Raw genomic sequence first — 22,615 nt, 5'->3', positions numbered from 1 at the left:
TTTTTTGTGAAATATTTTGCTTGTGGCATGTGGCTTTCAAATGTCAGCGGTTTTGACATTTTGTTATGTAATAATATAATGGTGGTGGGTTAAGTGTACAGATGTTTTCAGGGCCACGAACGAAGGAACGAATGAACGATAGATAGATAGATAGATAGATAGATAGATAGATAGATAGATAGATAGATAGATAGATAGATAGATAGATAGATAGATAGATAGATAGATAGATAGATAGATAGATAGATAGATAGATAGATAGATAGATAGATAGATAGGTCTGATGGTCTTTCTCCGTATGAGAGCAGAGGAGGAGGAGGACAGGTGAAATCAGCTGGCAGTGAGGAGCTGCTTGTTCGCAGGCCTTTAGGGGGAGTGTTGAGACGCGTGGAGACTGAGACTGGCACCGCGTCTGTGTGAAGGGGGAGAGGCTGGGAAACGACGGGAGCACAAGCGAGGCAGAGCTTCACCGTCTGTGGCCCTCTGTCCCCTCGTCCTCGATGCCCGCAAAAAACACATCGCCCTGCCGATAACAAGGACACCGAGCGATCGAACGACCGCGCGCGCTCGAGACGCCACCGCTGCTGCGCCCGAAACGGAGAGATGTCCACGGTGAGTCAGATCTTTTTCTAGGGTGATCAGTCATGTTTTATGTAGGGCTGCTTTCTAGCGTGGTTTCAGATTGACAAACGTTATACAAGCGTTTGCCTTTTATAGAGGACATTTGGAAGAGTCGTGCAGAAGGCTTTAATGCAGCAGTAGCACTGAGTTTTGACATGACGAATAAGCAACGGCCAAATGCAACACCCCTCTCTTCATTCACACCAGCGATATATTCAGAATTAAACGTCCTGTCTTGGCTCGCACTGCTGATGTTACCTTAAAGGTCGAACGTGAAGTAATGTGAAATAAGGAGCAAAACAGCAGCTGCCGGTCTAAATAGATGTCATGCATGAGGCTTAAGGCATAAGGCTTGGTGTGCATCTGATGGTTGAGTTGTGCGTGTTTGCCTCTATAAAACAAGGCGATGATGACTGATGCGTTGGAATGTTTCGCACGCTATGATCCCTATAACATGTCCAGCGCAGTTATGGACCGAGCGGACGTGTTCACGGCCTGTGGTGCGCTATAATTCAGCTCGTTTAGGTGAAGGACGGGGCTGTATAGACCACACTTGGCGGTCGGGTGTGACATGCTGTGTTGCACAAGTATCCGCACACTGTTACTGTAACAGCCTCTACGCGGTCACTGCTGCGAATATGACACACACACACACGCACTGAACACACACTCCGTGTTATGTAACGAAACATCTCCAAACGGCCTATGGGAGAAATGCTGCATAGTTCTTCTGGCAACATGAACCATCGATGAAGCGCTGAAATTATGCAGCATGCATATGTTAGGCGATGGCGAACAGTCGTTGGTGTTTGTATGAACGTGCACACGTCGTTGTTCGTGTATATAAACGTTTTTAATTCATTTTTTATTTCTTTTTTTTAAAGGACAGCAATTTGAATAATGGAGCTCTTTTTCTTTAAGAGGAAACGGGGATTTCATGTAGATTAATAACAGTTAGTGTTGTGACTGATGCGACATTTACATCTCTACATTTGCATTATGTAACATCAGCGCGCGGCTGTTGAAATGTCGTGCAAATGTCCCGGAGGAATACAGCACGATACGAGCGCCAGCGAGGATGCACGTTACAGATACAAGCACATTTGTGCAGTAGCATGGCATCTACTGAAATTATGACTCAGAATAGATTGGCTATGGATGTTTATACGTACTGTACTGTTATTAGTGCGTTCTCGCATCAGTTAGCGATGAATCGTGTTTAAGTTTTTGCTGATGAATCGGTTCACAGAAATGATTCGTTCGTAAATCGGACTGAATCGTTCCAAAGCGGTTCTCCAGTGTATTTAAAGGGTTAGTTCACCCAAAAATGAAATTTCTGTCATTAATCACTCACCCTCGTGTCGTTCCACACCCGTAATACCTTCGTTCAACTTCGGAACACAAATTAAGATATTTTTGATGACATCTGAGAGGTTTCTGTCTCTCCACAGAGATCCAACGCAACTAAGAAGGCAGTGGTGTATAAAGTACTCGAAAACCATGCTTGAGTAAAAGTATAGATATCTTACCAGAAAATGACTTTGGTAGTCATTGTAGTCACTGTTTAGAATGTTACTTGAGTAAAAGTTTTAAAGTATGTGATATTGTTTGTACTTAAGTACGCAAAGTATTTTTTTTTTTATGTTAAACGTACTTAAAGCTGCAGTCCGTAACTTTTTTTTGGTTAAAATGATCTAAAATCAATTTTTAAGCAAGTACATAACCAGCCAGTGTTCGAAACTATCTAATTATCTTGTCTCGATTCACAACGGTAAGCTTGTAATAATGTTTTATAATAAGAGCGACATGGTGGATTTCTGCGAGAAATTCGAGCGTGCAGCAGTGCGTCATTACGTCACGTCCGTAAACAGAAAGGAAGGAGTCCCGTCCTGGCCAGTCGGTTTTATCATGTGAGGATGCTGCTGGTAGCGGATCATTTATAGCCTTTTCTCACAGTAGCTGAAATAATTAAACTTATCATTTTGATGGCGGATTGTAATCCAGAAAGATCTGGAGATTCACCCATAGTCAAAAAGCAAAAGACTTTGGACTGTGGAGTTGCTACAGAAATTGAAATCTACAGGTAACGCTAATACACACTAAATACAGTCACGCAATGCTGATGTTGTTAACATTAACAATTTGAGAATAAAGTAAAACAGAAATAATAATTTGCATGGTTTGGCATGATCCGAGCTAAGCGATCGTTAGATTTAATCATCATTGGCAGTGCATTTATTGTAGGCCTAATGCTTTTTTCCTCAGTTGGTCAGAACAAAAGTGGAAGATATGTTACTTTCTTGTTCAGATGATATTTTCCAGTAAAAATTCTTATATTGGTCATACTTTCAAGACGTTGAATCTGTGATTCTGGAGTTCAGTATCCACACCGGACAGCACACATTAGATTCATCCGCGCTGACGAGCTGTGCCGACACACAACGCACGTACAGATAACTGTTCCGCATTTTACTGCAATTGCAGGTTTCAATCAAGAGATGGCGACAAAGAGGAAAAATCGCGGGCTGCAGCTTCAAGTAAATGTAAAATACAAAAGGAGCAAAAAAATATAAAAATTTGTTCTATACACAGTTTGAGCAGCAAGATTGTGTTCGGTTTTAACTCTTTCTTACATTTTGTTTCTTTGAATTAAAAAAAATGGCTAAATGTTTATTGTAATTTTTAAATATAAAAATACTAATATATTAATTATACATTGATTGTTCATGTTAATTCATAGTGCATTATAACTAATGTAAGAGACAATTTGAAAATGCTAAAATGTAAATGTTGAAATTAACAATAAACAATACTTTTATTAACCTTATTTAATGTTACAAATGGACTCTTATTGTAAAGTGTTACCATTTCATATAAATCCAAAAATTCATGCTTAAAAATTACCATCTTTACACAAAGGCATAGCATAGGTCTATTATATGTATACTTTCACACAATATTTATTTGCCTCTATTTTAAAAAACTTGATGATTATCTAATCAAAATATGTGTTACAGTGCCGATAAAAAAAGAACTGAAATCGAATACACTTCTGATTTATGTTTCGGTCGCTGCATGATGCGAATACAGTTTAAATATGCAACTTCGCTGGATAATGAATGCATAACAGCGAACAAATGATATAAACTAATGCAAATGAATGGTAACACCCATTGTGACATTAAACAGTTGGTGTTCTTGTCACATTGTTTAACTGCTTAACTAATGTTAGCATCCTCTCAGCCTCAACGGCAAACATACTACTGTTCTCCACTAATGCAGCATCTAGTCAACAAACGAATTACTTTATAATGATATGAAAACATGTACTGTAGTGTACACTGTATAACATACTGTTTTGTTGTCTATGCAGCCTCACGTCACGTGTCAAAACAAACTCCACAAGGCATCAGTGATAGTTTTTATTTTGCCTCTAGAGGTCGCTCTCATACTGTATAATGACAGCGCACTCTTCTCAGCCGCTCCAGCAACGGACGCAACCTAGAAAATGAAATAAACCGCGACTGTGCGAGCACTTGTTTGCCCATGCTTGCTTGCAGTCAGTGTTCTTCCGACTTTATTTTGTAGTAAGTAACGAAAATGCTTTGGGAAAATGTATCGGAGTAAAAGTATACATTTTATTTAGGAAATGTAGTGGAGTAAAAGGAAAAGTTGACAGAAATATAAAAACTCAAGTAAAGTACAGATTCTCCCAAAAAATACTTAAGTACTGTAACAAAGTATTATTACTTTATTACATTACACCACTGCCAGAAAGGTTGGAAAAAGACATCATTAAAGTACTCGAGGTGACTCCAGTGGCTTAAACTCAATTTTATGAAGTGACGAGAGTGCTTTGTTTGCGCAATTTTTTTTATACCACTTTACTTACAAAAATATTGATCTGCAATGTGCGTTCACAAGAGCTTCACGACGCATGATTTGTGTTCACACAAGAGCTGGCATCGTTGCGCGAACATGCTTTGGATAATATTATTTTGCGAATAAAGTGGTAAATTATGTTTTTTTGTGCAAACAAAGCACTCACATCGCTTCATAATATTGAGTTTAAGCCACTAGAGTCACATGGAGTATTTTATGATGTATTTTTCTGGACCTTGGAGTGGTAGTTGAGTTGGATCTCTATGGAGAGACAGAAACCTCTCAGACTTCATCAAATAGATCATAATTTGTGTTCTGAAGATTAACGAAGGTCTTACGGGTGTGGAACGACATGAGGCAAAAAGTAGATACTTTAATAGTCAAAAAAGCTACTGGAAAAAGTTTTAAGATTTTTTTTAAGACTTTTATGATTATTTTACTACTATAATGTGTAAATTTCATTTAGATTTTGTTTAATCAGCTGCCTGAATCATAGCTGAAACAATAAACTAAACTAGGACACATGACATAATAGACACACTAATGACACATAAAATAAAAACCATAATAAACAATATGTTTTTACTAGAAAGTTTTAGACTAATTTGGCACATTTGGATGTCAGAGACCACGTCATTATGAACCAGCAAATCTTTTTTGAGCTGGTTTGAAATGAACTGTTTGGCAGAACCGATTCACTGACTCAGACGTCCCATCACTAGTCAACATGCCCTGTACAAGCGAATAATATGAGCCAGTACAGGGCTGAAGACATACAGCAACGAATTTTGACGAAGTTTGCTCATCAATACCTTTCAACATCACCAGCTGGTCCAGATCCAGATATGTGAGACAAATATGTGCTATGTGCTCATTTTTATAAGAATATTGTTAATTCATATGTTCATTCTGCTGGTTCGGGCCTGTCAGGACTGAGTGATTGACAGCCGGAGGATTCGTTTAAGTTGATCACGTCTTAACTCTGATTATCTGTCATTGTCTGATTAGACAGGATATACCAGGACTGTTGCTTTCGGATTAAAGGAACAGTTATCATTGATAGGAAGTGGTGCCATGTCCTGCTACAATATATGAATGTCTTCTGAATATAATACACTACATGCTATAGAAATGTAAGATAGAATCGTTAGGTGATGAGAATTAATTCGAAGCCATAAATGAATGATGAGCAGTCAGATATACAGCGTTGCCCTAGGCAACTGTCATTATTCAGAAATATTTGACTGGATGCCACAACTGGCCAATGCAAATCAAGTATTCTAGAGTGCAATAATATCTTCTTTTTATACAGTGATACTTTTCATATGCAGTCACCAAAGCTTTATTTCCATCACTGTTAACACCTACAACATTGTCAGACTGTATGAAATACATACAGTACATACAATAGACAACACAAACACTAAAGTTATGAAGCAAACAATACAAAGAATGGACTCTAGAATCTTCACCGAACCTGTGTTATTATTATGTATTAAAGGGGTCATGACATGTGAAATCAAATCTGCCTTGGTATTTTTCGACCGACATATAAGAGGTCATTTGTACCATTAAAAAATCCTGCATGTTTCATCGCTTAAAACATCCTCCTCATAAACAAAGCATTCATTTAATCAAGCTCCAAAAATGGCTTGTTTGGATATTGCGGGGATCTTGTCGATGAATTGGTTCACAGAACTGATCTGAATGATTTGTTCATAAATCGCTCCAAAGCGGTTCTCCAGTGTATTTAAAGGGTTAGTTCACCTAAAAATGAAAATTCTGTCATTAATTACTCACCCTCATGTCGTTCCACACCTGTTAGACCTTCGTTCATCTTCAGATGAGACATCATTAAAGTACTCCATGTGACTCCAGTGGCTTAAACTCAATGTTATGAAGCGACGCAAGTGCTTTGTTTGCGCAAAAAAAAAAACTTAATTTACCACTTTACTTACAAAAATATTGATCTGCAACGCGCGTCAACTCAAGCTTCACGACACATGCATTTTGTTTTCATGCGAGAGCTTGCATTGTTGCGTGAACATGCTTTGGATAATATTATTTTGTAAATAAAGTGGTTATTTATGTTTTTTTTGGGCAAACACAGGCCTCACGTCACTTCATAAAATTGAGTTTAAGCCACTGAAGTCACATGGAGTACTTTAATGATGTCTTTTTCCTACTTTTCTGGACCTTGGAGTGGTAGTTGCGTTGGATCTCTATGGAGAGACAGAAACCTATCAGACTTCATCAAAATTGATGTCAAAAATGGCTCTTAATATATCAAAAATGCCTTGTTTGGATATTGTGGGTCACATAGACAAATACTGTATATTTGCATATGACCAGCTCCAGAGCAAGACATCGACGAATAGTTATACATCATCGCACCATAGGCCCCGCCCACTGGCATTCAACAGCTGGCATTTGCCTACACTGCATGTAAGCATTGCATCAAAATCAAATAGAACCCATTATAATCACTGATGCTGTCTACACTGGATACAGTATACAGATGCACACTCTGTTTTAGACTTAGTCTAGTGCTGGGCGATATGGCCAAAATATTATCACAGTATTTTTTTCCATATCATATGATATTGATATTTATCACGATTATTCATTTACCACTTGGGGAAGGAAATGCTTTCCACATATTTGTTAGACCCGATGGATGGAAACATGTAAACTTGTTTGTTCACAACTAAACTCCACAGAATAGCTAACTTTTCATTTAGGACCCCATAAAATCCATTTTATTTTTCCCTAAATTTTGTGTTTTCCATTTTGTTTTTTGGGATTCTGTGTTTTATGATTTCATTCAAATTTGTATAAACTTTAACAATTTAATCAAGATTTTAAAAAAAACAAATGAAAATAACTTTTAATTTACAACAAAACATTGCATTTTTATTTTTTGTCAAATAATATGCTGCACAACAGATCTGTATAAATTTAAAACATGGATTAAAAAAATATCTTGGTTGTTTGATATTCCTTAGAAATATTATTATTATTGTGACTTTGAGAAGTACATTTTAGTATACAATAGTTGTATATTTCTGTCATAATTTCTTAAAGTTAAAACTGACTTTCACTTTGACAGTTTGTCATGAAGATCTTTAAGTTTCAGTTTCAGACTGTAGATTTTCTCAAATGAAACGGTGGGAAGTGACTCTCAAAGCCACTCTGGACACGAAGTTCATGTGTTCATGTCTTCATATAATAATGAGGACGACAGCTGCACCATTCATTCACACAGAGACACACAGAAATCACTTATTTGCGACATGCATTGACTGGCTGTTGTCTCGTTTATTTCTGCTGTGTGATAGGCTGCTTATCATCATTATCGACAAACATTTTATTACAATCTCGATATGATATTATTTATCGCCCCGCCCTACTTGAGTCTGCCGACAGCAGGACAAATGGAAGAGTGAAGGAACGTTCGCTTTTGTCCAGTTTAAACAGCATTTTTGCATCCCAGCGTCGGAAACAAGTGAATGGTTTATTTTAATGGTGTCCTGTCAGGATTATATGTTTGTTAGGAGCATTTTGTTTTTTTTAAACGAGGCATTATTTCATAATGCTTTGTTTGTAAGTAACGGTTTTATATGGATAATGTTTTTAAAACACTTACTCACATGCAATAGCGATTGGTCGTTGATACTGTTTCCTATGCAGTGACTTTAACCAATCATAACAGTGGCTGTTTACTGACAAGCCATAAAGGAGCCGCCCCTTAAAAACAGATAATTTTAAGGAACATATTAAAAAAATCCATGTCATGACCCGTTTAAAAATGATAATGGTAAAATACTTTGAAAAGAGTATATTTAGATTAATTAAGATGTACCATTTATATACATTTATCTAACTTCTTCAACTTCAATTGCTTCAGTTTTGGTTATTTGATGTGGTCATCTTACTGATATTTTGACTCTTTGCTTTCTCATTCATCTCCTTTCGAATCTTTTAGCAGAATGTCTCGTCCTTTCAGCCTTTTGACCCACAACCATGGTAGAATAACATTCAAAGCTCAGAATATCTTAAATTGGCAAGGATTAAATGTGAAACTTACATCTAAGGTTACTGTTTCTGAGCCGCCTTAACTGGTTTACTTAGGCATATTGTTATTAATCATTGCTGATAAGAAAGTGAAGTCTATATAGATTTAAGAGCTGCCAGTCATTGATTAGAAATACAGTGACGGTTTAGGGAAATGAACCTGGTGCTTTCCATATTTGTTGCGATTGTTTTATTGCTTAGTTTAGGTTCGGTGTAATTTTAACCTGTTAAATAGTGTACCTGTCAGGAATTTCAGACTATGTGAAAGCATGTGTTGTGATAATAACCATCTACTAATCAAACATTTGGATCCTTAAGTAGGAAAATGCATTTGGATGTCTTATAGAAAATGCTGAGTTTTGAATAATTCAACAGTGAAATTGTTCAGATTCTTTTAATGCATTTTATTGATCTCACATTGTTTGTATTGATGGTTTATCGTCAACAGATCCAGAGGGTACGAAGATACAGTTGAACAAAGTATCAGTAAAAGATCTCCAGATCCATCAGGCCGGTCTACAGTAACTAAACGAAACTGGACTTCCTGATAGCCATCACTCAATTGTCTGAACTCTACATTTTTGCTTTCACTCATCCACTGCTCTAAATGAGTGTCTTAGACAGCAAGATCAGGGCTGGGTCACACACCAGAACCCACACAGGTAAAGAGATCAACGAAACCTCATTAAAGGGTTCTCTGATGAGCGTGTTTTTATTATTATATTAGTTCGCAGTGCATGTTAACAGATATGACTTTTGATCTTAAAAATGTATTGGTAAATGATGAGATTAAAGGGTTATTTCTGTCATTAATTACTCACCCTCATGTCATTACATACCTATAAGACCTTCGTTCATCTTCTGAACACAAGTTAAGATATTTTTAATGAAATGAGGGTTTCTGAAGCACACATAGGCAGCAATGTCATTGCCTTTTGAGGTCCAGAAAGGTAGTAAAGACATGTTACAGTGGTTCAACCTTAATGTTATGAAGCGGCGTAAATACATTTTGTGCTCAAAAACAAAACAAAAATAATGACTTTATTCAACAATTTGAACTGTTGTCATACGCTATTGGCGCAGTGAACGCAGTGAAGGCTTCCGTGTTTACGCCAGAACGCCGGCTCAGTATTGGCTGGTGCTGTACATGTGAGCAGTACGAATCTCAGATTTCATCAAAAATATCTTAATTTGTGTTCCGAAGACGAACAAAGGTCTTGTTTGGGAGGACATGAGGGTGAGTAGCCTTTAACATTATCTAAGATTAATAAATGCTGTAGAAGTATTGTACATTGTTAGTTCATGTTAACTAATGTAATGTTATTTATAATTATTTCTAAAAAATAACAAAACTGCTTCACTGCTTATTATTAAAAAGCTGTCATATGGTACAACTCCCCAAAAAGATAATTATGAATGAATAATTTGTGATGTTTGTAAAAAAATAACTGTCTTAAATGTATAATTAAGAATTTCTTCGAAAATAATGATTAAAGGATTAGTTCACTTTAAAATGAAAATTAGCCCAAGCTTTACTCACCCTCAAGCCATCCTAGATGTATATGACTTTCTTCTTTCTGATAAACACAATCAGAGAAATATTAATAAATATGCTACTGCATCCAAGCTTTATAATGGCAGTGAGCGGGATCAACGAGCATGAGCTGAAAAAAGTGTCTCCATCCACATCCATCCATCATAAACACACTCCACACGGCTCCGGGGGGTTAATAAAGGCCTTCTGTAGCGAAGCAATGTGTTTGTGTAAAAAAATATCCATATTTAACAATTTATGAAGTAAAATATCTGGCTTCCTCCAGACCACCTTCCGTATCCAACTTAAGGAGAAAGTGTAAAACTCTCACAGTTGAAAAAGCTTATGCTAATCCTTCCCTATTCAACTTACAGAAAAAGTTTAACTGATACGACGCCAGTTCCGTTTTTTTTTTTCGTAAGTTCAAAATGCAAGGCAGTCTGGTGGAAGCTAGATATTTTACTTCATAACTCGTCAAATATGGATATATTTTTTTTACACAAACACATTGCTTCACTTCAGAAGGCCTTTATTAACCCCTGGAGCCGTGTGGAGTGTGTTTATGATGGATGAGACACTTTCTTCAGCTTATACTCGTTGATCCCACTCACTGCCATTATAAAGCGTCAGGATATTTATTAATATTTCTCAGATTGTGTTCATCAGAAAGAAGAAAGTCATATACACCTAGGATGGCTTGAGGGTGAGTAAAGCTTGGGCTAATTTTCATTTGAAAGTGAACTAATCCTTTAAGATTAAGTGTAAAGTACGGAAAGTATGTTATTACTTATTACTTAAAGGGATTGATCACCCACAAATTAAATTTCTGTCATCATTTACTCACCCTCATGTTGTTCCAAACCTGTATGAGTTTCTTTCTTCTGCTGAACACAAAAGAAGATATTTTGAGGAATGTTGGTATCCAGACAGTTGACGGTAGCCATTGACTTCTATAGTAGGAAAAAAATTCTATGGAAGTCAGTGGGTTCCATCAACTATTTGGTTACCAACATTCTTCAAAATATCTTCTTTTGTGTTCAACTGAAGAAAGAAACTCATGCAAGTTTGGAACAACATGAGGGTGAGTAAATTATAAAATTTTCATTTTTTTTTTTTTAACTATGCTTTTAAAGGCTAAGCCACTTGACATTTCTTGTAAATTATAAAAAACTTTTTTCAAAACCATATTTAGCCAACATGAGTACATTTCTAAAGGACATGTGAACCGAAATGTTTACCTGGCACATGTGTTTTTTTTGTCTCACCCACATAAGCATGGTACAATGCCATCACACTCTGTCTCTGACTTTGGTTTTCTTCATGTCTCCCTACAGAATGTCCTGGATCAACGGCTTCCTAGTGGCCAGAGTGGATGATCGCAAGACCGTGTGGGGCGAGCGCAATGGCAAGAAGTCCAAGCGCAAGGTTGGCTCCTCTCTCTGCAACCCACGCTACATGAGCTGCCTGCGGGACGTGGAAGCCATGGAGCCTCCTCCCCAGCCACCCCACTCTCAGGCCACCCGGTCTGGGGGAGGAGGAGTTACGGGCGGAGGCAACTTCGGCATGCGCTGTGGATGGCAGGAAGACCACTACGGGAAAGTGGGGGGTGGGGGGGAGGGGATGGGGCTTAAATCTGTGGACCTGGGTTTCGAGGACGGCGAGGTCAAGGGGCGGAAAGGTGACGGCTCAGGTTGCGAGGGCTCCAGTGATGACACGGCCAGTGGGACGGGGTCAGTGACGGCGGCGGACTGCTGGCAGCGGGTGGTTCGCGTGTTCCAATCCAAGAAGTTCCAGTCACGCAAACTGGAGCGTCTCTACCAGCGCTACTTCTTTAGGCTCAATCAGAGCTCCCTCACGATGCTGATGGGCGTCCTGGTGATCGTCTGTGGGGTCATGCTCACCTTCCACTGCATCCACGGAAAGCCCGACAAGGTTTACGCCTCCGTGCTCTCCGTGGCGATGGCCCTCTTCTTGGCGCTGATGGTGGTGTGCAACCGTAACGGGTTCCACCAGGACTACATGTGGATGGTCAGCTACCTTGTGATTGGAGTGCTAATTGTGGTGCAGGTTTACGGGGTGCTGAAGGTCGCCCCCCGCAGCGCCTCGGAGGGGATCTGGTGGTCCGTCTTCTTCATCTACATCATCTACACGCTGCTGCCCGTGCGGATGAGGGCGGCAGTGCTCAGCGGAGGAGTGCTGTCCTCTATACACCTCCTCACCACATGGAGGATCAATCAGGGTGATGAGTTCCTCTGGAAACAGGTGGGTCCTGCGCTGTAGTCCTCCATTTTAATTCCAACTAAGCTTTGGTTTTGATTTTTATGTATTCCTTCATTATATTTGAGTATATTTGAATAGGGTTGGGAATTGAGAATGGTTCAGTTTTTTTAAAAAAATACTCCCTTTGAAAAGTTGTGTCTTTAAATTAAAGGTAGGGTAGGCAATCTTTGAAAGCATAGGTTCCCTCCCTTCAGAGCATCTCCAAAGCCACGCCTCCTCCAAAACATATGAACGCGCACAGCAGAGTCTGCAAAGTGTCACGAGATATGACGTTAAATTCTCAAAACACATGACATTACAATAATAATGAACGTAAACACTTACTCTTGTACACCCGACTGCTGCAGATTCATTTCGGTGTTGACATAGAAACACATAAATCTGAGGACATCAACTGCTCCAGGTAGTACGTCACAGGTTGTCAACTCGTAATTACGGTTATGACGTGGCATAAACGCTGCATAAGCTCATTATTTTGGTTCAGGAGGAACTGTAAAAGGTGGCTGCTGTTTGTTTGCGGCACTCGGTGACTGTCTGTCTACAACTCTGCATAGCCTTACATGTCGCGCTGATGATGAAGTCAGCGCGATATGTAAGCAGCAGGTGCACGGAGGTATGGAAATACATATGTTGACAGGCAGACAGGACATCATATCGGACCAAATGCAATGATTGGATGAAAATTTTTTTGGTCCTGAGACTTCCACGGAAGATATATGTAGCCTACATTTTTTAATATTTAGACCACTTCCATTATTGATTGCTATCAGGATGTGAAGAGAGTTTCAACCAGTATAACAACAATTTTTTTTTTATAAAAACCCTATCCTACCTTTAATCCCATTTAAAACATCACTGCTAAAGGCATAAAAATGCAGATGCATGTCTTTGATTGTTGCATCTTGCACTGTTTTTTGAGCTTCCCATCATGAGCATCGCAAATGTGCCTCTTTAAGTTAAAAAATATTTTAAAGATGTAAGACCTGCTGCATTCTGTTCCATTCTTTTGCGTTCAAGAACATGGAAAAGCCCCATAAGAAATGTTAATTGTTTAGGGCTTCCAGTTAAGGGGTCAGTGACATAATCTTTTTAGTAATTTTTTTGAAAATGCCATTCATAGACACAATGACTTTCTGAATTTAAATAAAAAATATCCTGATATCTTGATGATTTCTTTTCAAGTATTTTAGCATAATCTTTAATTATTATTTCTTTTCGAGTCCAAGTCATGTGCAACATGAAGAATCTTGCAGACAAAAAACAAAACAGGAAATTATATCATAGAGAGAACCCTTGCAGACCCTCATGACTGTGAGTCAAGTTAAATAAGTCTCAAATCAGATTATTGGATATTTATATGACAAGGCTCAGGTTTCAAACTTTAATGCAGTTCAACACCCTAAGACTGATTAGTTGACTATTAGTTCAATCAACTTAGCTTTTGGAAATATGTTGTTATGCAATATGTAGAGATATACACATATCCTTAATCTGAACCAGAACCATTGCATTTTGTCAACCAACACACATTAAATAATTCCCATCCCTAATGATGACTGTACCAATCCCTAGAGGAAAATAGTTTTGCGGCAGTGTGTTGTTAACCTGAGAGATTTTTATGCACAACAAATATACAGTACATCAACATACATTTACACATGCAAATGTTTACACAGCACTTCCATTTTATTTATGTTTAATGAGGTTTAACTACTTCCGCCTGTTCTCATATCTGTATTTACTGCCTTAGTCCTGGAAGTCTTCAATGGTAAAGACATGCTATATTGTACAGCGTCAATTATGCAAACACTCAGAATTGAATTCCACCATGGTAATCAGTCACCTGATCATATGTGCACTTCCACCCACAGCGCTGACATCCGTGAGTTTGTTTGAATTACTGTTAGTGTCTTTACTGCATTAGCACGATTGCAGGCACCTTTAGTATGGACATTTCTCTTCCTTTAGAGTTGGTGACGCTGTATCACAGTATCTGTTAGTCACAGTTACCATTTGGCTTTTCATGCATGCATATTAAATGCAATTTACAACTGAAAATAAAAGTTGCAGACAGTGTCATTTTGAATACTCTATTGTCTAATAATGATTTCTTGTCAGTGTATTGTGTTAGTTCTGTTAATACGTAACCTGTCGGTGTGGTAGCCATTCTTTTAGAGAATCGATTCTGTCGAAGTTGAGATTGTTGAGGCATGACAGTAGTCAGTGTCACTGGTCAACATTGTGTCAACACTAGTAAACGGTCCTGCTTTCATGGTATTGACTCAACTTGGTTGACAATCTGTGTATGATTGATGTATGTACAGACCAGGGATGTTTCCCAAAAGCATTGTAAGCCTAAGTAGATCATAGAGAACATTGGTGCCAATGGTTTCTACAATATACTTGGCTTTTGAAGCTTTTGGGAAGCGTAGCCCAGGATGGCTGATGACCCATATAATGTGTATGATAGCACATGAGATGTATGTAAAATTGCTGAAATTAAACACCCCCCCCCCCCCCCCTATCATATGTACTCAAAATGTACTAAAATATTTGCACAGCATCAATTGACAAGATTTTGTAAATGGCAGTTTTTTGGAATCTGGCAAAAACACATGCTTATCAACATATGCTGGTCTCAAAATTGATCTTGTCCATTATATTAGCCTGTCTTTAGGCTAAATAGTGTGAAAAAGAATGTATTCACAATTTTTTCCTAAAAAACAATAGAATTATTAGTCTCCACATTCTCACTGTGTGGCAAATTGTGCACCGTGAACACCAAGGTCATGGGTTTCAGTAGTTTACATAAAAAGAGGAAAAGCAGCACAGTGTAAAATTATTGACCTAGCTTCTCAATAAATGGTGCTAATGAAGTGTCAAACCGATTTTTTTATTTATTGATTTTTTTTACAGTTTCAGCCTTAAATTTTTGGTTGCTGAAATTTTTGTGCATCACTACTACAATAGCAGCGTTTTACCCCTTGAAAATTTTTAGGGTTTCCTACTATTTCAACCAGTTGGAAAGGCTTTTTGCTTATGGAAGCTTGTTTCCGCCACTAAATAAAATATAAAAAAGATACATTTTTATCTCACAATTCTGACTTATTCTCACAATTGCGAGTTTACATCTTGCAATTTTGACTTCTATACTGAGAATTGCAAGATATAAACTCACAATTGCAAGAAATAAAGTCAGAATTGCGAGTTATAAAGTCAGAATTGCGAGATATAAAGTCACAGTTCTGACTTTTTTCTTGCAATTGCGTGATATAAACTCTCAATTCTGACTTATTTTCTCAGAATTGTTTGATATAAACTTGCAATGGCAAGTTAAAGTCCAATTCTGAGGAAAAAAGTTTTTTCTCAGAATTGGGACTTTATATCACGCAATTATGACTTTATACTGTAACTCACAATTCTGACTTTATAACACACAATTCTGACTTTATAACTTACAATTGTGAGTTTATATCTCGCAATTCAATAGTTTACATAAAACAGTGGAAAATAATTGACCTAGCTTCTCAATAAATGGCGCTAATGAAACGTCATACTGAAAATACTTTATTTTGTTGCAGTTTTGCAGAAATGTTTGTGTATCCCTACTAAACTGCGATACATAGTCACAATTCTGACTTTTTTCTTGCAATTGTGAGATATAAACTCGCAATTGCGACTTTATCATGCAATTCTGACTTTATAACTCGCAATTGTGAGTTTATATATCGCAATTCTGACTTTATAACTCACAATTGCGACTTTACAGTATGTCACGCAATTCTGACTTTATAACTCACAATTCTGACTTTATATCACACAGTTCTGACTTTATAACTCGCTAGTGCGAGTTTATATCATGCAAGTCAGAAATGTGAGATAAAAAGTCGCAATTAGCTTTTTATTTCTTTATTTTGTGGTGGAAACAAACTTCCATACATTGGTTGTGATTCATGTAGCACTTTTTTGAATTGCTGACATCTGGTTGGCTGAGATGTCTTTGGAGGCAGGGTTTTAGAGAGAGGGTGTGTCATTGAAATGAGCAAAATGGTGGAAATTAGCAAACTGGCTTACAGCAAAACCAATAATAAATTTGAATAGGCATTTGATGCTTTTGTGTGGGATGTATTTGTTAATATTAACAGCGCTGTGCCAGGCTTTGGCTGTGCTATCTGTGGCCGCAGTGTGTTGTTTTGAGTCAAGCCAAGGACCTCGGGGGTAGGATGAAGGTCAGGCAGTGTGGTTGAATGAGCCGCCCCAGCAGAGCAGATCCTTTTCTCTTCTCGCGCTCCTCCCATGAAAATATCAGCATCATGTTAAGCGCTGTCACCCAGCCTCTGTGCTCCTACACAAGGGACGCTTTGTACTTTTCTGCAGGGTGTGTGTGTGTGCATTTGTGTGTGTGTGTGAGGAGTTTTTGGGGACAGGAGGAGGTTGTGGGTGTGTATAAAAGGAGGGAGAATGAGGTCTTGACCTTAGGGTCACTGTACGACCATAAAGCACTGTGAAACTATTTACTTCTACTGTACAAAGTAGTGGGAGAGAATGGGAACAGGAGGTCATTTCATTATAAACAATCAGGAAGACAAAGCAGAATGCTTGGCCTCATTAATGCAGGAAGGAACGCTTGCTTAGAACACATTTCCATCCTTTAATTAAAGGACTGTTAGCAGATCTCTGTGAGGATTCCTTTGCATAGTGAAAGACTGTATATCTAGCTGGATTATTCGCTTTATTTGCTTTAGTCCCCAATGTTTGCAGTACGCCTGTACTTTTTATCATAAACATTTGATTAAGTCAACACAAATTAAAATAACTCTCTTCCTTTTCTTTAGAAATAACCTATGTATATCGTGCCAAGTTGGCCTTAGGATATTAGTATTGAGACATTAAGCAGAGACTTCAGTTATTAATCTGTGGTTGTTAAGAGAGAATCATGGAGTGTTAAAAGAATATTCTTGATTCAGCTCAATTGAAAATAATTCAAACTCGTCCCTGCATTTATGAAAACAAACAAAATGTGTTGTCAGTCAAGAAATTACAATAGAAGTCTATGTGGTGATAATAATGGAGTGAGTCATTTCTGTAAACAAACTCTCTTATTTGTTTTTCTGAGTCGAATTATTTTCTGTGCTAGTCGATACAGCTTAAATTTGATTTTACTCACTATATTCCTTCAAGGTTTTGATATTTATCGGCCTTGCCAAAGTCGCTGTTGGTTATGTTTTTTTTTTTTTAAGCCATCAAGATTCTGATTAGTTGCCTGCGTAATGTTTAGACTCAGGACAAACACATGAAAATACAAGATGAACTTCAGTAGGGAGATAAGATGAGGAGTCTCTCTTATCCTTTTTAAAGGCATAGTCAAAATTCTGTCATCATTTATTCACCTTCATGTCATTTCAAAACTATATGACGTTCTGTGGAACACAAATGGAGATATTTTATTGAATGTCCAGGATGCTCTTTTCCATTTAACACAAATAGGACTGTCAAGCTTTTAAAAAGCACAAAAAGCAGCCGATCTTCCAAGCCTTCCTAGTTTTCCAAAGTGATACAATAATTTTGTGCGACGAACAACCCAAAGTTGTTATTCTGTGATGTAGCTCTCAAATCACCAGTATTCAAACCTGGTGCTTCGTGATTGATCATGAGACACGCAAGAGCCAATGATATGTTCTGATAGTCTTCATGCATGAATGCGATTTGAACGCTATAGTGGAGTGGATTTTCATCAAATAATGACTTGTGCCTGATACTTCAGCACAGTATCTGTTTTGGCAAATCGGTGGCAAATTGGTGCAAGTTCGCACAGTGTCATTTGTATGTTTTTGAATGACCTGCTGATGCCCCACTGAGGATTATGTGAGGTTTATTGAGGATTATGTGAGGTTTAGTGATGCACGTAAATTCTGTTTTTTTTTATTTTTATTTTTTTTATTGCAAATTGTACATTTTCCTACAAACTGCATCATACAAATTCATATAAAATTGCAATTTTGTGAAACACTTGCATTTACACACAAAAACGGTGTGTTTTTGCTCACACCCAAATAAGGGCAAATTTGACAAGCTATAATAAATGATCTGTGGGGTATTTTGAGCTCAAACTTCACAAACATATTCTAGAGACACCAGAGACTTATATTACATCTTGTAGGTAATAGGTTTCCTTTAATCAGATGACAGTAGGCATGTAGAGGATTGTGTACAGCAGTTTTTTTTAGCAAAGTTGTGATCATTTTGATCATTTAGAGCCCTTAGAAACTCATAAAATACATGTGATAGTAGGCTTTTATAGGGTTAATAAAAATGAAAGGTGAATGTGTTTTTGACATGAAATTTGTATTTGTAAAATTGGCAATACAGCAATCTTTCCAACTATATATACAAATATCTATCAAAAATTAATCAAAATTACTTGTGTATGATAAAATTACCTACGTAAGTCTCAAAAAATACTTTAAAAAGCTGTATATTGTTTTTCCTTTTTCTTTTTCTTTTTTACCGTAATGGCCACAAGGAAGTATTAAAATAGACAATGATAAATTCCCAATAAAAATCTGTCATGTACATCTGAAACCACCACCTTGTTTTTTCATAAATCTTCCCAACGTGACCTTTGTTGTCAGACAATTTTTTAGGAAGAGCGAGCACTGATGACACGTGCACTTATCTCTAATAGGCTGAAGCGGATCTGAGTGTAGATTTCTCAGAAAGCTGCAGTGTTATACAGGCCAATTTATCCTGCAGTGTGGACACTGCATCCAGGCATTTCCCCTTTCCTCTGTGACTCATTAAACCAGCACACCATCCCTGCTGGTTCTGCTGCTGGAGCATTTGTGTGTTACTGCCTTCAATAATCTGTGTGATCTAAGACTTACCGTTTTTTTCCAGCCACCCCAGCAGTTAAAAATGACCACAAGAATTACAACTGGGTGTTGTTAATACCGCACCATAGATAGGTCCTATTTATAGAACAATTCATACAGTCGTAAATCTATTTTAGGCTGTGCACATGCATGCTCGCTCTTTTTTTCTCTCCTACAGATTAATTGTAGTACATTGATGTGGAAGGGGTGTTTGTATTCGGGGCTGATGACTCAGAAATCTAGTTTCAAGACCTTAGCATGTATGTTTCCTACAAGCAGGCACGATTTTAATGGCTTGTTTTCTCCTTAGTTCCATCTATGCATATGTGTTTATTTGCATGCATTTGTGTTCATGCTTGCAACACAATGCTTTATAGGGTGTGTGTGATCTTGTGTACATTAGCCTTATTTTTTAAAGGGATAGTTCTGTCATGACAACTCTCGGAGTGTTTGATATGGTAATAGATATGACAATGTAGATATTTTTGGTCTTGGCGGAATAGATCTGCTACGCTGCTGCTGCTGCTTAATTGCTGCTGCTGCTGCAGAGCAAGTACGGGACTTGCTACTGCCAATACATACACGACCCGCTGCTGTGAGCAAGTAAGACATGCTGCTGCTGTACGATATAGCGTACATGAATAACCGTAGCAGATCTATACAGGTGGAGCTGGGGAAGGTGGAGGGTTTCTGAAGCACGCTGCGCTACTAAGCAATGCTAACTCATGTATTTAAAGATTAAGCACGCAGCTCATTGGCTACTAAAACAGGAGGAACCAATCATCTGTGACCTATAGATAATGATGTGATAATTAGCAGGTGTGTTAAAGGACCTATTAGCCTGCGCCATCTAGAGTCTCATGCCAGAACTTTGTATTTCTCCCCAAAATAAAAAAAACTTTAATTATTTATGTATTCATAAGTAAAGGTTAATGAGAAATGTAGCAATGTCTCATGATTCATGAACAAATAATTCTTTTGAGTCGGATCTTTTCAATGAATCGTTTGATCTGAGTCACAAAACCAATTCGTACGATTCATTGATGAAGTGGACTGATCTAGTTCTTCAGTTCAGCAACATGAATAACATGAGAGTGAGTAAATAATGGGATTTGAGCTTGAAAAACAGCAGTCCACTAGAGAGTGCGCACGGACTTTGAAAGGGCCGCGCGCTGAACTGTGCATGAGATGGAGCGGGACACGGAAAATGAAGTAGGCCTAAGGCCTAGCCTACCCGCGGGCGCGGCTTAAGACAACTTTTATTTTCTTTCACACACAGCACAGAGAAACGTCTTTCTAATAAACCGACCAAACTGCCTGTCAAGTGATAGACGAAACTGACGATTCAATGATTTTATCTTTTTTTAAACAAATGAAAGGGAATGTGGATAAACATTCACAGCCACAATGTACAGAACACCACGCAAAGATATACAAGAAAATGAACAAAAACATTTTGGATCAATAAACCTTAAAATATATATAAAAATAACTGCAGAAAAGCCACACTGCAGATATACATTTCATATGTCGGCAAATCAAATTACATCGGCTAAACTGTCTGTGCAAGCAAGCTTTAACTCTACAGCGCAACATTGATGCACCAAAAAATGTAATTCATTTAATAAAAAAAAAATTATATATATATTTTTAATCAAACATTAATTTACAGAATTGAATTAGAACAGAAATATGATCAAGTCAAACTGCAAAATGCCTGAAGTGCAGGGGAACATATATTCAAAACACAAGCCACAAATAATTAAATTAGATAACCCAGAGTGATCAATAAATAAATTAAAATTAAAGAAATTATTAAAATACCTAAAGTATAGCCAGAATTGTCAACTCTGCAGAGACAATAAACGCTGAACTGGATTGGCAGTCTTTTTAGCTAAACATTCACAACATCCAAAAATCATATTACATCCGTCTGAAATAGTTTGAAATCATTTGTAACTACCCAACCTGATTGAGAGAGGAAAATCCAGTCTTTCACGCAGTCTGCCTGTGTCCGTTTGTGTGTTTTTTTTTTTTAAATAGCGCGCGATATTTATTAAAAGCTTCTTTCTTTTCACATTTTTATTTATGGTATTAACATAATAGGCTGTATATTAACCTATTGGGAAAGAACCGGTATGTCTATGTAAAATCAATCAGATATTGAGGACCCCCATATCTCTTCTCATAACACCTCTGCGACGATTCGACTGGTAGATTGGTAGTCGAATCAGGCTCCTCCTATCGAAGATTTGAATCGTCGACTATTCAGGGTCACCCCTAATATTAACACAATTAAAATGCTAAAAAACAATCAAGTTGCAAACTGAAATCATATTTCTTTTTTACCCTCAATAACTTTGAATCGAAAAGGTTAGAACCACTGATGTAGAGTCAATTGAGTCCATTACCAAACATTTGGGCGTTAACGCATGCGATTAATTCAAAATCCTTAACGTGTTAAAATAATTTAATGCAAATGACTCAAATAAATTACTGAAGCATGTAAAATTGCATCATTAATGTAATTTACATCAATGATCTTAGAAGTCGGTAGTTTTTCACACTGAGCATCTATAATGGTACAAGCACCTGTAACCCTGGTAGGTGGACATTTCTATTCTAACCATTCAACCCGATTTCCCTTCGCTGTTAGCGATCAGATCATTTTAAGCCCAATGATACTCGACGTGACTTCATCCAAACAATCAATCCAAACCAGTGCTGATTTAAAGAAAAACAGGCTGATTACATCATCAGAGATGGCAGAGAGAATAGAGACTCATGTTGCTTTTTCAGTGAATTATTTATATGTTTAGCCTTAACCTGAGCTCTGTCATATTCTGATTGTTTCTGAAGAGCGAAATACAGACTGAATGGAACGTCAAAACATCCCACCGCTGTATGGCCGGATGATATGTAAACTGTGTTTCTCGGCTGGATAAAACAAACCAGCGTCTCGCTAATAAAGTTTTGATGGATGAGGTTTGCAATTAAGGTAAAGACAATTTCAGTCTCCAAGTGACATTTTTTGGAAAGAAACCTAAATTTACCTTGAAAAAAGCTTGCAGAAAATACAGTTTTTTGAACTTTCATTCTGATGGTTTACTTTGCTGGATATAGCAAATTATGACAAAACGAACATTTATACACATACATAATTTCATGATAAGTGTGTGATTAATCGCAAATTAATCTCTTTTAAAAACTACTATAGCCCTACTAAAAATGTAATTGAAAACTTTTAAAATAATAAAAAAAAAATCCACCATTTATCCTGGATCCATCAGCTTCAGCCGGAACAATTCACATTTGTTTTGAGTTGGATTACTTTAGGGAACTTCCTTTTTCT

The 22,615-nt window shown here is 37.5% G+C and overlaps 1 protein-coding gene across 3 annotated transcripts in view; it reads left to right on the top strand.

Moving 5' to 3' along the window:
- Positions 1-429: 429 nt before the first annotated feature.
- The window catches only part of adcy6a (adenylate cyclase 6a), an 85,527-nt gene continuing 63,341 nt past the window's right edge, over positions 430-22,615 (top strand). For 2 of the 3 annotated variants that reach the window (XM_067372518.1, XM_067372515.1), the window contains exons 1-3: positions 430-612; positions 9,026-9,239; positions 11,446-12,373. In XM_067372518.1, the coding sequence (XP_067228619.1) occupies positions 11,447-12,373 (927 nt within the window). In that variant the 5' untranslated portion in view covers positions 430-612; positions 9,026-9,239; position 11,446. Of the gene's footprint in view, positions 613-2,577; positions 2,705-9,025; positions 9,240-11,445; positions 12,374-22,615 lie in introns of those variants that run through there. The other variant, XM_067372517.1, reaches the window with a different exon arrangement.

This window comes from Chanodichthys erythropterus, chromosome 20 (genome assembly GCF_024489055.1).
Source record: "Chanodichthys erythropterus isolate Z2021 chromosome 20, ASM2448905v1, whole genome shotgun sequence".
Lineage (NCBI taxonomy): Eukaryota > Metazoa > Chordata > Actinopteri > Cypriniformes > Xenocyprididae > Chanodichthys > Chanodichthys erythropterus.
Note: the sequence above shows the minus strand (reverse complement) of the source record. Positions and strands in the feature narration are given on the sequence as shown.